Raw genomic sequence first — 13,221 nt, forward strand, 5'->3', positions numbered from 1 at the left:
GTTAAACAGTTTTGGCCGAAGTACCCTATGGGTGATAATGTACTTCGTACTGTGTAATATCAGGAGGTATATAATGTCAGATTGTTTTAGTACTAATAATGCTTAGTTTGATCACTTGTTTATAATGGAAAGTTATATTCCAATTGTAAAGGTATCTTTTACACTGTGTAATTAGTAATATGTGGGGTAGTGCTTTAGCAGTGAACAAGTACCCTTTTCCTAATAACTCACCTAATACTTTTTTTCTTTTAAAGATTTTATTTATTTATTTGACAGACAGGGATCACAAGTAGGCAGAGAGGCAGGCAGAGAGAGGGAGAGAAGCAGGCTCTCTGCTGAGCAGAGAGCCCAATGCAGGGCTTGATCCCAGGACGCTGGGATCATGACCTGAGTGGAAGGCAGAGGCTTTAACCCACTGAGCCACCCAGGCGCCCCTACTTTTTTTTTTTTTTTTAAGATTTTATTTATTTATTCGAGCAAGAGTGAGTAAGAGAGAAAATACAAGCCACGGGGAGAGGCAAGAGGGAGAAGCAGATGCCCCGCTCAGCAGGGAGCCTGATGCAGGGCTCCATCCCAGGACCCTGAGATCATGACCTGAGCCAAGGCCAGACGCTTAACCAACTGAGCCACCCAGGCGCCCCTACCACCAAATACTTAAGAAAATACTTAAGCCTTACCTTTTAGGAAAATACTAAGATAGCCTTTAGAGCCAAAAAGTACCTAAGAGATCATTTGTTCCCAACCCTTATCTAATAAAAGAATCCCTCTTTGGCAGATGGGTCATCTAACTTCTGATTAAATATCTTAAAAACTCTATTAGTGGGTTTGAAATTTTCTTTTCTAGTCCAACCAAAATCCAAAGCCTTTACCACAAAGGTCCTACAGGGTCATCCCCATGGTACTTCTCTGACCTCATCTCATCACTCTGCCCGTGCTTGTTTTGGCTACCCTAACCTACTTGTTACTTGAACATAAATATACTTCCACACAAGACCTTTGCACTTGCACTGTTTCAGGTGTTCGTTCTTTGTACCACATGGCTTCCTCCTTCACTTTATTTAGGTCTCTTCAAATATCACCACATTACAGAGGTCTTTCCCGATCACCCTGTATAACTAGCTTACCTTTTTTTCCCTTTACTCTCTGTTCCCTTGCCCTGCTTTATTTTTCTTTATGATGCTTATTACTATTGGGCATTTTATTTTATTTTTATTATTTTATTTTTTTTAATATTTTATTTATTTATTTGACAGAGATCACAAGTAGGCAGAGAGGCAGGCAGAGAGAGAGGAGGAAGTAGGCTCCCTGCGGAGCAGAGAGCCGACGCTGGACTCGATCCCAGGACCCTGAGATCATGACCTGAGCCGAATGCAGAGGCTTTAACTCACTGAGCCACCCAGGCACCCATCTATTGGGCATTTTACATATTTGCTTATTCATTTACTGTCTATCCTACCTCATCCCCACCAACCCCACCCCCAGCACCAGAATGAACCTGCATGAGAGAAAGGACTATTTACTGCTGAAACTATAGCACTTACTATAGTCTCTGGCACATACATAGAGGACACTCAGTAGCTATTTGTTAGATGAGGGGCTTCTGGCTGGCTTAGTCGGTAAAACATGCGACTCTTGATCTTGGGGTTGTGAATTCAAGCCCCATGCTGGGTATAGAGCTAACTTAAAAAAAAAAAAAAAAAAAAAACCAGAATTATTAGATGAATCCCTTCCTATATCTTCTTCATGTTGATCTTTTTGCTGTCTGGTGAAGTTTTACAGAACAAGCAATTTTTAGATATGTAATAGTCCTTTAAAAGTTTAGAGAGATTTATGTCTTCTTGTTTTTCCACTCAAGTTAACTTTGACTCTTTCAGCATTTCCTCGGTTTTCACTACTTTATCTTTTCTCTGATGCTTAGTTATCTCTTAAAGCATGATGGTTAGAATGAAATATATAGTCCTTACAGAAATACAAAGAAGAATGGTTCTTTCAGTGATCTGTAAACATTAGTCTTCTATTAATATAGTTTTAAAGAAGTTATTTTTGGGACCCCTGGGTGGCTCAGTCGATTAAGCATCTGCCTTCAGCTTAGGTCATGATCCCAGGTCCTTGGGATTGAGTCCTGCCTCAGGCTCCCTGCTCAGTGGGGAGTCTGCTTCTCCCTCTGCCTGTGGCTTCCCCTGCTTGTGCTCTCTCACACACACACTCTCTCTGACAAAATAAATCTTTATTTTTAAGATTTAAATCTCTAAAGATTTAAAATCTTAAGTAAAATATTTAAGAAAAGTTACTTTTTTTTTTTTTTGGCAGCCACGTTATACTGATGGCCCATGAGAAATGTACAGTGAAGTCATGAAGGGCTGCAGAGTTGGAACTTCATTGTCCTCTTGCTGCTGTTTTTTTTCCAAAGATAATGTGACTTTTATTTCTTAAGGGGTTTGTCACCATGACTCTGGAAAGCCCAGAAGAAATAGAGGATATCAGCTGTGCATGGAAAGAACTTAACAGAAAGCTGAGTAGTAATGCTGTGTCCCAAATTACCAGAATGTGCCTCCTAAAAGGAAATATGGTAGGTTTTTCTAGACAAGTCAAAAGCTTCTCAGTCAGCTACTGTAAATGTCTCTAAAGACATTTATTCTTTGTTTAAAAAGATTCTATTCTTTCCCTTTTTTTTGAAGTCTAATAGGATGAATAATGCAGTTTTCTCTGAGTGAGTGATGGTTTGTTTCCTCTTGTAAATTTGGCGGAGTTATATAAGTTACCCCTTTGGGTAGAAAGCTGTAAATCATCCTGCTTAATTTGTGTAATAACCAAGTTATCTAAGTTTCTGCTCTTGGATACATATTGTGTGATTGTGTGTGGTGTTTTATTCTATGACTAAGTAACTTATGATTTCAATAGCTAAACAGATCTATTACTCAGAGAATACTCAATATTGACTTTTAAGTGGCCTGCTCTTGGTTATTAAAGAGGATAATTAAATAAATTAGTATTTTAATACATTTTTGAAACAGCAAAGATTTCTAATCTTAGTGACTCTGTTTCTTTAATGGATTGAAAAAAGATACGATATTTATTCTTCTAAATTTACTACATAGGCTTATTCTAACCTAGAGTTTGTTTATTAGATTGTTTATTAGAAAGAATCATTTCTCTCAAAGTTTACTATTACCACAAGAATGTTTTGTGGCAAGAGTGAGACAAATATATGGATGAAGAAAAAAATGTGGAGGGGAGGGAAAAATAAAACAAGAAACTTAGGCCAAACTAATTGCCATAGTTGAGAAGTAAATTAACTTTCAATTTATTGGCAGCCAGGACCAAAAAAGAAACATCATGTTTTATACCATTCTTATTATCTGATAAACACTGCAGCTCTTCAGGATAGAAACTTTCCGGTACTAAATTTTTCAAGGAATTTATACTTTAAACATTATAGTGTCAACAAGAACTTTTATAGAGAACACTCTAGATTCTAGGTAGTAGTAGTAGTAGATTCCTGTTAGATATTGTGTTTACTTTTCAGATTTAGAAAATACAGTAAGCTGCTACTCTGTGTCATGCATTATTATATGTTAGCTGTTTTAATCTTGTAAACATTCATGGGGCGTGCCCTATCTTTTCTTTTTTAGCTTCTATAAAATTACCACCAAGTATTAGTGTATTGGTAAAAAATCAACTCATCTGCATTTGAATAAAAATGTTTTCATTTTGCTTTTAGGGTGTTTGCTTTGACGTTCCCACAACTGAATCAGAAAGGTTACAGGTATTTTAAAAATTTTATGTTAAATTGAGTAGGTTTCTCTAAAAAAGAGGAATTTTTTAAAAGTGACAATATCCTTATGATGTCTTAATCAATTAACATTCCTTAATGTAATATATCTAGTCTATATCATAATTTAAAACATTTTTTATTATAAATAATTTCAGATATAAAAAACCGAATTGTGTAATGAATATTCATGTTCCCATCACTCAGCTTCAACAGTGATCAGCTCATGGCCAGTTTGTTTCGTGGTTTCATGTCACTTCCATCCATTTTCCCACTCTCCTATATGTATTCTTTTTTTGCCCCCAAATTCAGCTTTGATTTTTTCTTCCATATTATACTAGGAGAAAGTGACAACAATATTTTATTTAATGCTTAAATAAACTTAAAAATTCCAGTATAGTTAACATGCAGTATTATATTAGTTTCAGGTATTCAACACTTGCATACGATACCCAGTGTGCTTAAATAAGTTTTTATAATTTTTTATTTTACACAAAATAAGATTAAGATAAAAACAAATACCATATGACTTCACTCATACTGGAATTTCAGAAACAAAACAAATGAACAAAGGGAAAAAGAGCCAGAAAAAAACCAGATCTTTAAATATAGAGACAAACTATTGGTTGCCAGAGGGGAGGTGGGTGGCAGGTTAGGTGAAATAGATGAAGGGGTTTAAGAGTTGTATGTGTTCTTTTGAAACAAATTGTAGGTATTTTATCATTTCAACCATGAATATTTCCATATACCTAACTATTAGGGGCACTTTTTTTTTTTAAAGATTTATTTATTTATTAGAGCGTGCGATCAGGGGGAGGGACAGAGGAAGAGGGAGAGAGAGAAACCTCAGGCAGACTCCCCGTCGAGTGTGGAGCCCAGCTCGGGGTTCGATCTCACAACCCTGAGACCATGACCTGAGCCGAAATCAAGAGTCGGTAGCTTAACCACCCAGGCGCCCCTCGACAGGGTATTTTAATATTCACTTTCCTTAGCAGCTCATGATCACAATGAATAATAGTTAATTTAGCAGGACATAATATAGTGATGCGCTTATGAGCTGCTGATTCACATAATCTTGAGTTGTTTACTCTGATACCAAAGTATTTCCAGTGGTTACATATTTTCGACAGGTTTTTAGTCCCCAGCATTAGCTCTCACTTCTTGCTTCTGTCACTGTAACCACTGAAAGCCGTGCACTAATTAATGGCCTGTTTGTTTCATGCCAAGAAAACAATGCTCTCTTTTATTTTTTTAATTTTAATTTTTAAAAATATTTATTTATTTGAGAGGGAGAGAGCATGTGAGAGTGGGGGTGGATCAGAGGAAGAGGGAGAGAGAATTTCAAAAAGACCCCCCCTGAGGGTGGAGCCTGATGCAGGGCTTGATCTCATAACCCTGAGTTCATGACCTGAGCCAAAATCAAGAGTTGGATGCTCAACTGACTGAGCCACCCAGGCGCCCCAGTGTGCTCTCTTTTAAAATGTATAAATTGAGTATGAAATTATGAGCCTCAAACTGAGCCTGAGAGTTTCTCCTAAGACTAAAATTTAGGAACTTTAATGAATGAGCTTCGAATATGTTTTTGTTTTTGTTTTCTGGTTTTCAGTTTTGTTTCAGATACTTTGAATTTAAATGGATAGGTGGCCTTTAGCTAATAGATGATGGATATTAAAAAAGAATCTTCTCGGGACGCCTGGGTGGCTCAGTTGGTTAAGCAGCTGCCTTCGGCTCAGGTCATGATCCCAGCATCCTGGAATCGAGTCCCACATCGGGCTCCTTGCTTGGCGGGGAGCCTGCTTCTCCCTCTGCCTCTGCCTGCCATTCTGTCTGCCTGTGCTCGCTCTCTCTCCTCTCTCTCTGACAAATAAATAAAATCTTTAAAAAAAAAAAAAAAAAGAATCTTCTGTACTCGTATGCTTGCTTATGGTTTCCATTTTGCATTTATATTAATCCTCTAAATTCCCCCACAGGCAGAGTGGCATGATTCAGACTGGATACTTTCATTGCCAGCCAAGTTACCTGAAATTGAAGAATATTATGATGGAAACACATCTTCTAACTCCAGGCAGAGGAGTGGCTGGTCAAGTGGCCGGTCAGGCCGGTCTGGCCGGTCAGGTGGTCGATCTGGTGGCCGGTCAGGTAGACAGAGTCGACAGGGAAGTCGGTCAGGAAGTCGACAAGATGGTAGACGACGAAGTGGGAATAGAAATCGATCAAGAAGCGGGGGCCACAAACGGAGTTTTGACTGAGTATTTGATAGTTAAGCTACCAGTGTGAGCTTGCCTATTTCTGCCTAATCATGTACATATCCACCCAAATTAGGTCATCATAGTTGAGGTATGTGTCTGCTCTTTGCAAAGAAGTTGGTCATATTTTTTTAAAAAGTATTTCACAAGAATGGTTGTAAACAAATCTACTTATCCAGTTATACCTTTGAATAAAAAAAACTCCTTTTATTGTCTCTTTTCACTATGTGTTAAGAATTCTGTCAATGTAATCTTCTACAGGTTCTTCTAAGACATAACAGTTAAATTAGTCTTAAGTTTACTCACATTTTGCAAAATGTAGTGTATTTGTATTCAGATCATTCCTTCCATAGGATGTGTAGTAGAAAATAAGAAATCTCTTCTACATTAAAGGGCTATAGAAACTGGTGACTTGATTGGTTAGGTGTAGTGTTTAAATTCTATATATAGTTCACTAAAAGTGTGTGCAAGCACTGTACACTCAATAATTTATTCACCGATAATGACTGAAGTCAGTGTGCCTATCACTATGTTAATTATAAGGGATATAGTGGTGCACAAGGCACAGCACTATCATTAAGGAACTTACAGTCTAAAGACAATCAAGCAATTATGAGTGAGATTAACATCTAAAGGGTAAAATAGGTAGGTATGGAATGCTAAGGACCTATTTGGAGAGTACCAGACCAGTCTTGGAGATAGAAGGGCTTAGAAGTTTAAAAAAAAAAAAAAAAAGGTCTTAGAAGTGGTGATACCCAAAAGAAGTTGTTAAAAGTATCTGTTTATCTAAGCAAGTATGTGTATGGTGGGAAGAAGAGTTTAGAAGAAAGGTTTGTAGGCAGGGAGAACAGCATATGCAGATATCCAGAGCCAAAGAATACCATAGGAAGTCTGAGGACCTACAGTTAAGTGTGGTTTGCATATGGCAGACAGAGGATGGGAATAAGAGAGAATGATTAGTATTTAACAGGGACCAGATCTTAAAGGTCTTGTGTGCATTGTTAAGAAGTTTAAACATTCTCTTGAAAAAAGATTTGAAGTAAGGAGTAACATGATGAGATCTGTGTTTTAGAAAAGATGACTGGCTGCACTGAGGAGACTGGATTGGAGAAGGGCCAGACTGGCGGTCAGGAGGCCTCTTAAGATGATGTTGGAGTAATCCAAGGTAGAGGTGACGTTCTGCACTAATGTCAGGGAACATATTTTGACTGATAAGAACTGAGGCATTTGAGAGCTTATTACTTGTCCAGAATCAGAGCTGGATAATATGTAGTGGAGTGAGGATTTAAACCCTGGTAAGTGTTGCTTCTGAACCAGCATTCTTAACCGCTGTGCTAAATAGCAGTGGTGACATTGAGAAACATGGATCGATTTCCAAAGTTTTGTTTGGTTTTCACGATTTTATTTATTTATTTGACAGAGGCATAGCAAGAGAGGGACAATAAGCAGAGGGAGTGGGAGAGGGAGAAGCAGGCTTCCCGCTGAGCAGGGAGCCCGCTGCGGGTCTCAGTCCCAGGATTCTGGGATCATGACCTGAGCCGAAGGTAGATGGCCAATGACTGAGCCATCCAGGCGCCCCAAGATTTCCAAAATTTTTTGTTTCTTTTTTTTTTTTTAAGTTTTCTTATTTTTCTTTTTTTTCTTCTTCTTTCTTTCTTTCTTTCTTCCTCTTTCTTTTCTTTTCATTTCTTTTTTCTTTTCTTTTTTTCCTTTCTTTTCCTTTTTCTTTTCTTTTCTTTCTTTCTTTCTTTCGTAATCCCTACACCTAATGTAGGGCTTGAACTCAGTGACCCCAAGATCAAGAGTCACATGTTCTTCCAACCAAGCCAGCCAGGCCCCTCCAAAGTTGTAGGAAATAAAATTGTTAGGACTTAGTGCTTGATTGAACTGGAAGATGAGAGAGGTGCAAAAGAATGAAAGAGATTTTTGTCACTGAGATAAGGTAGTAGGAGAAAGAACAAAGCAAGGGGAGGGGGGGTATGGTTAGTTCAATATCAGATATATTTTAATATTGAATAGCCCATGAGATAATAAAAGAAGATTTAAGAGGAGATAAAGAGTAGACAGTTGGATTTATAGATTTGAAGGAGGAGAGACATCTGTTCTCAAGGTGTAAAGATTTGGACATAGTTTTTAAAAAGGTTAATTGTAAGAAAAATTTAAAAAATTAAAAAGGTTAATTGTAGTTAAGGCAGTGGAAGAGATTATCTAGTGAACATATAGGAAGAAAAGAGGACTAGGGAGGAACTCAGACAGAAAAATGTATTTACTGCATAGCAGAGGAAGGGAATCCCATTACCATCAAGAAGAGGTGAGAAGGCAGCAGAAAGCCCAGGAGTATGAGGCTTTCCAAGGAACCAGAAGATGAACCTGAGATGCCCACTGGACATGTGACATGGGGAGCAACCATATTAATAAAGTATGGAGAGTAGAAACCATTTATCAGTGGGCTCAGCAAGAAATGAGAGAAAGCACTAGGGAGAGCAAACATGTCTTCCAGAAATTTAGCTGTGAAGTAAGGAAGAATAAGCTAAAGCTGGATGTAAAAGAAAGGACATGAGATGACAGTTTTTTGTATGTGTGTGTTGGGGGAGGATGAGGGAAATCAGAGGATGAACTACTAATATGGGAAGGAGTTAGAAAGGAGGGATGAAGGGAAAGAATATATGATGGAGCAAGATCCCTATGAAGACCTGGAAGGATGAGCTTTAAGCACACACTGGAGATTTTGATCTTAGGTGGTAGAAGCACATCTCTTAACATTTTGCCAGGAAGAAATGTTTATCGTGTAGTTGAATTTGCAGGTGTTAAGGTAAAAAGTTGACAGATTCCTGCCTGATATCTTTTTTTTTTTTCCCCCTGTGGTATTCTTTCATGGTCGTCTGCTGAGGGTGAAGAGAAAAGTAGCAGGCTCAGAGATCTGAGGAGATGGGAGAAATGCTGAGGCATCAGCTGTAGAGCAAGATGGAGACCTTACTAGGCAAACTGGTGTTAACAGGCAGCTTTGAGGGTTTGGGTGACATTAGAGACTGAATGTGTAGTGGCAGCAATTAGAGCACTTGAGGGATTTCCTGTGGTGATACTCAATATTCTGTTGTAGGGGTGGAGATGGGAGATGATTGATCTAGGATTGGGGTTTGCTCTGGGACATGAAAGGATGACAAGGCGGATATATTAAGGACTCTGGCAAAAGTTACTGGAGTAATGGGCTATGGAGTCTAGACTGCCTCAGAACTGAAGTGGAGGTGGAGTTGATGACAGGGAGAATGTGGAAGGGACAGGGACTGAAGGTCACTGAGAGCTGTCTGAATTTGAAATTCCAAGAGTGGAGCACTTCGAGACAAGACAAGTGTCGGGTTTGGTAGTAGGCCGAATGAGGGTGTAGGTCATTTCAGTTGAGATGGTCAAAGAACAGAGAAGCTAGCGTGGGTGGTTTTATGGACAGTGAAGTCTCCAGACCGAGGAGGGAGGGGAAGAATAAGCCAGGTGCCAAACTATCAATGAATGGTGGAGGTTAGGTTACCAGAATGAGGACCCTTCCTCATAGGGTGATATTGCCACATGTCCTCAAAGGGACAAGGGCGTTTATATGATACTGAAGGAGTATTAGTTTGGAAATGGTTTGGAGGAGAAGAAGACAGTAATACCAGGGTACACGGGATGTAGGGAATGAGCAACATATGCATGGGAAAGTTGCAGGAGGAGTATTTTTCAAGAAGGGCCAGATTGCAGTTAAGCCGGGGAGTTGTGGGGAGGACTCAGTTCTAGATAAGATTAAGAAAGGGAGAAATTTTGATTATGGGCAATGGGGTTCCAGATAACCGAAGGAGAAATTTTGATTATGGGCAATGGGGTTCCAGATAACTTTCTTTGGGGGAAGAAAGTCTCACCTCTGCATCTGAGTAGTAGTGAGCTCTGGATATATATGAAAGGTGAAAGGGGCTCCATTCCTACAAGGGTGCATGAGTACTGGTAATTTAGTCTGGGTAAGTCGTATACCTACAGTGTCCCAGGCACTGTGTTTGGGGTACAAAGGTAAGGTGGGTCTGGTCTCTGGCCTCAGGAGCTTAGAATCTAGTGAAATCAATGGACACATAAACTTAGGTCCACGGCAGTGACTAAGTGCAGTAATTTGAGAGCTCTACACAAGGGCACCCAGCCCAGTCCAGGAATGGGGGTGGGAGTTTAGAGAAAGCTTTTTGGGTGTGATGACTGAACATGAATTCAGTCAGGTAAAAGAAGTGGGAAGTGGGAATGGACATCCAGGAAAGGCACAGAATAGCTAATAAAACAAGGTCTAAGTATGGGGAACCATAAGTAGCTCTCATTGCTGGGATGCTGGCTCTGAGGAAAGCAGTGATGAGAACAAGACAAGAGTCATATCTTGGAAGGCCTTGTAGGCCTTGTTTAGGACAGACATTGAAGAGTGTCAGGGAAGTGAGTGAAAAAGAAAAGCATGTAGGTAACCACTAGCAGAGTGGAGGTAGATTTTAGGGGTCCACTTGCTAAAGGCTGGTTTTCCTATGAGTAAGGGAAGTGGGGCAGGTCCTGACAAGATTAGTAATAGCTTTCCATACCTTCCAGAAGAAGGTGGGGGGGGGGGCGGGGAATTCTCAGCTTTGGGCTGCATTCAGCCCTTTATTTTGCTCCTTTCTCATAAAGCCCAGCACCTTCATGCTTCCTTTTGGCGATCCAGAGCCTCCTGTTTGGTATTCTGTGCCCTAGTGTGGTCACTTAACAGCTATTAGAATTCAATTAAACCAGTTACCCTGATCTTCAGGTTTTAAATCTGTAAGTATCTGTTTTATTCCCTTCAGCACTAGAAATTTAAATGAGTTCACATTTAGGTGTGAATGTCTGAGAGCTTCTTCTCTCATTTGTTTTTGTTTCATATGTTTTGTGGGCAGTGCTTAGTAAGTATTTTTAACCATATTTTTTCATATTAGTTAAGTGCATCCACTGTTGAAAATTTGAAAAAAAATAGAGAAGCAAATGGAAGAAAATAAAACCATCCATAATCACATCACTCAGATAATTACTGCTATCATATTGTTGTGTAGATTTCTGAATCACTGTAGGTGTGCGTGTTATGTATGCATACTTTTTGAAATAGAAAATTTCCCCCAATTTTATGAAAATACTACATTTTCTACATCAGAGGAAACTGGTCTGGCAGAATCAATATCCAAACAGAACTTCACATTTCCAATCAGATGTATATACGAGACTCATTTTTTTCCCACTTGTTACTGAATTTTATACTGATAACTAGATTTAATACAGTCCTTTGGCTGCCTTTAAGCCAGAGGGAACCTTTGCATGCTTCCTCTTAGATTTTGGCCTTATGCCTGTGTGCAGGTATATTACAAAGGAATTTACATAGCTCATAAGCCTTGATAACAATTTTCTATTAAGTAGCGTTCCAGGCTTACCCTCTTATTGATAATACAAATGCACCTGTACTATTTTTAGCAGTATCATGGCAGTATCACAGAGGTTCCTTGAGGCAGGGACTGGGCCTTCACTTAGGTACTCCGAAGTCTGAAGTACGATGCTGAAGTCCCAGATGTTAAGCCTTTTTTGTCAGTTGGTTGATTGCATTCATGCTTGCTCCCCCTTATCCCACACCTAATACCAGGATGACTGAATTGCTTTCCTGCCTGGGCATATAGCTAAAATTCATCTCAAGGAGTTCCTTCCTCACCCCTACCCCCAAACATGGCCATTTTAAAGGTCAATCAACATTTAGTGTCAATCTGTGTGCCTATGTACCAGGCGCTGTTTGAAATCTTCAGGATACAAAGACGGATAAATCAAGGCTCCTAGCTTAAAGATATCAGAGTATAAGTTAAAACATTGCTTTAAAAAACTGAGACTGTGAAACATCAATAGTTTATGTGAAACATGAAATTTTCCTTTAAACTGTCATTTAAAAATGTGCAGTAACGGGGCACCTGGGTGGCTCAGTGGGTTAAGCCGCTGCCTTCGGCTCAGGTCATGATCCCAGGTCCTGGGTTCAAGCCCCGCATCGGGCTTTCTGCTCAGCGGGGAGCCTGCTTCCTCCTCTCTCTCTGCCTGCCTCTCTGCCTACTTGTGATTTCTCGCTGTCAAATAAATAAAAGCTTTAAAAAAAATGTGCAGTAAAAACTAATAGTATGAAATACAGAAATAAAACTTAATAGCATTTTCCTTTGATTTCATTTTATGAAAATGATATTTTAAGCTGTCTTTCTAAATACGTACAAGTTTTAATAGCTCTCAATTATCGTGCTTTATGTCCTAGGCACTACTAAACCCTTTTCATTCATTATCTCAACGTTCTCAGCCCATGAGGTTAAGTTTGTTATCCCCATTTCATGCATAAGAAACTCTGATTCAGATTAAATAATGTGTACAAAATCACAGAACCAGCCGGTTCTATTTCAACTGATTTCCAAAAATGATTTTGTGTGGAAGTGGCTCCCAATTCTTTGGATCACTAGTTCTTCAGAGAAGTTTAGCGACTTTGTCACAGATCATTCAATGGACCATTTTCCCTCAACTCCTTGAATTAGTGTATTGCCCACATATGCAAGATTTGGAGCCCTGTATTATAGAGGTCCGTGTGGTTTGGGCGCCCTTTCTACTGGTCCCAAAGGCGGTTCCGGTGCCTCCCTGTGTCTTCAGAACAGCTGATATCCGTCCATCTCCCACCAGTCTATAAAGTTTCTTGATGACACCTCTTGTGTGTTGTCCGTTACTGGGTCCTAGCCTTGTTTCTCACCTGACATCACAGTGAATGCTTAGGGGATGTCTACGTGCACGAATAAAGGAATGACCAAAGCCCGACCGAATTCTAGTTCTTACCCAGGCTTGTGAGTCTGGGCGTCTCCTCTCAGTGTCATTTCCACAGGGTGATCAAGAATACACACTTGCCGCGTCTGCGCGTGAAAGATCTTGCAAACTCCAGCAATCTAACATAAAGCACTGAAGAACATCACTTAAAGCAACAGGTCATTTAACAGGCCAGGGCTAGAGAATCAGCGGTTGCCAGCCTTTGCGGTTCCTCCCAGTCCGAGCTTTCAAGTCCGGGAGCGGTGAGCGGGGAATTCACCACCATCCCTCACCAGGCGGAGCAGCCACTTCTCTTCGGTGACCACGTGGGCTCCCGCCTCCCTGGGACTTTCTGCTTCCGCAGGAACTGCTTTGCTACCGGAAGTGACG

The 13,221-nt window shown here is 39.8% G+C and overlaps 1 protein-coding gene across 2 annotated transcripts in view; it reads left to right on the plus strand.

Annotated features, from left to right (window-relative positions):
* DDX50 (DExD-box helicase 50) overlaps positions 1–6,241 on the plus strand; it is a 36,942-nt gene extending 30,701 nt beyond the window's left edge. For both annotated transcript variants that reach the window (XM_047701607.1, XM_047701606.1), the window contains 3 exons: positions 2,435–2,569; positions 3,722–3,766; positions 5,743–6,241. In XM_047701607.1, the coding sequence (XP_047557563.1) occupies positions 2,435–2,569; positions 3,722–3,766; positions 5,743–6,021 (459 nt within the window). In that variant the 3' untranslated portion in view covers positions 6,022–6,241. The remainder of the gene's footprint in view (positions 1–2,434; positions 2,570–3,721; positions 3,767–5,742) is intronic.
* The last annotated feature ends 6,980 nt before the right edge of the window (positions 6,242–13,221 follow it).

The sequence above is a fragment of the Lutra lutra genome, chromosome 14, assembly GCF_902655055.1.
Source record: "Lutra lutra chromosome 14, mLutLut1.2, whole genome shotgun sequence".
NCBI classification, from domain to species: Eukaryota; Metazoa; Chordata; class Mammalia; order Carnivora; family Mustelidae; genus Lutra; species Lutra lutra.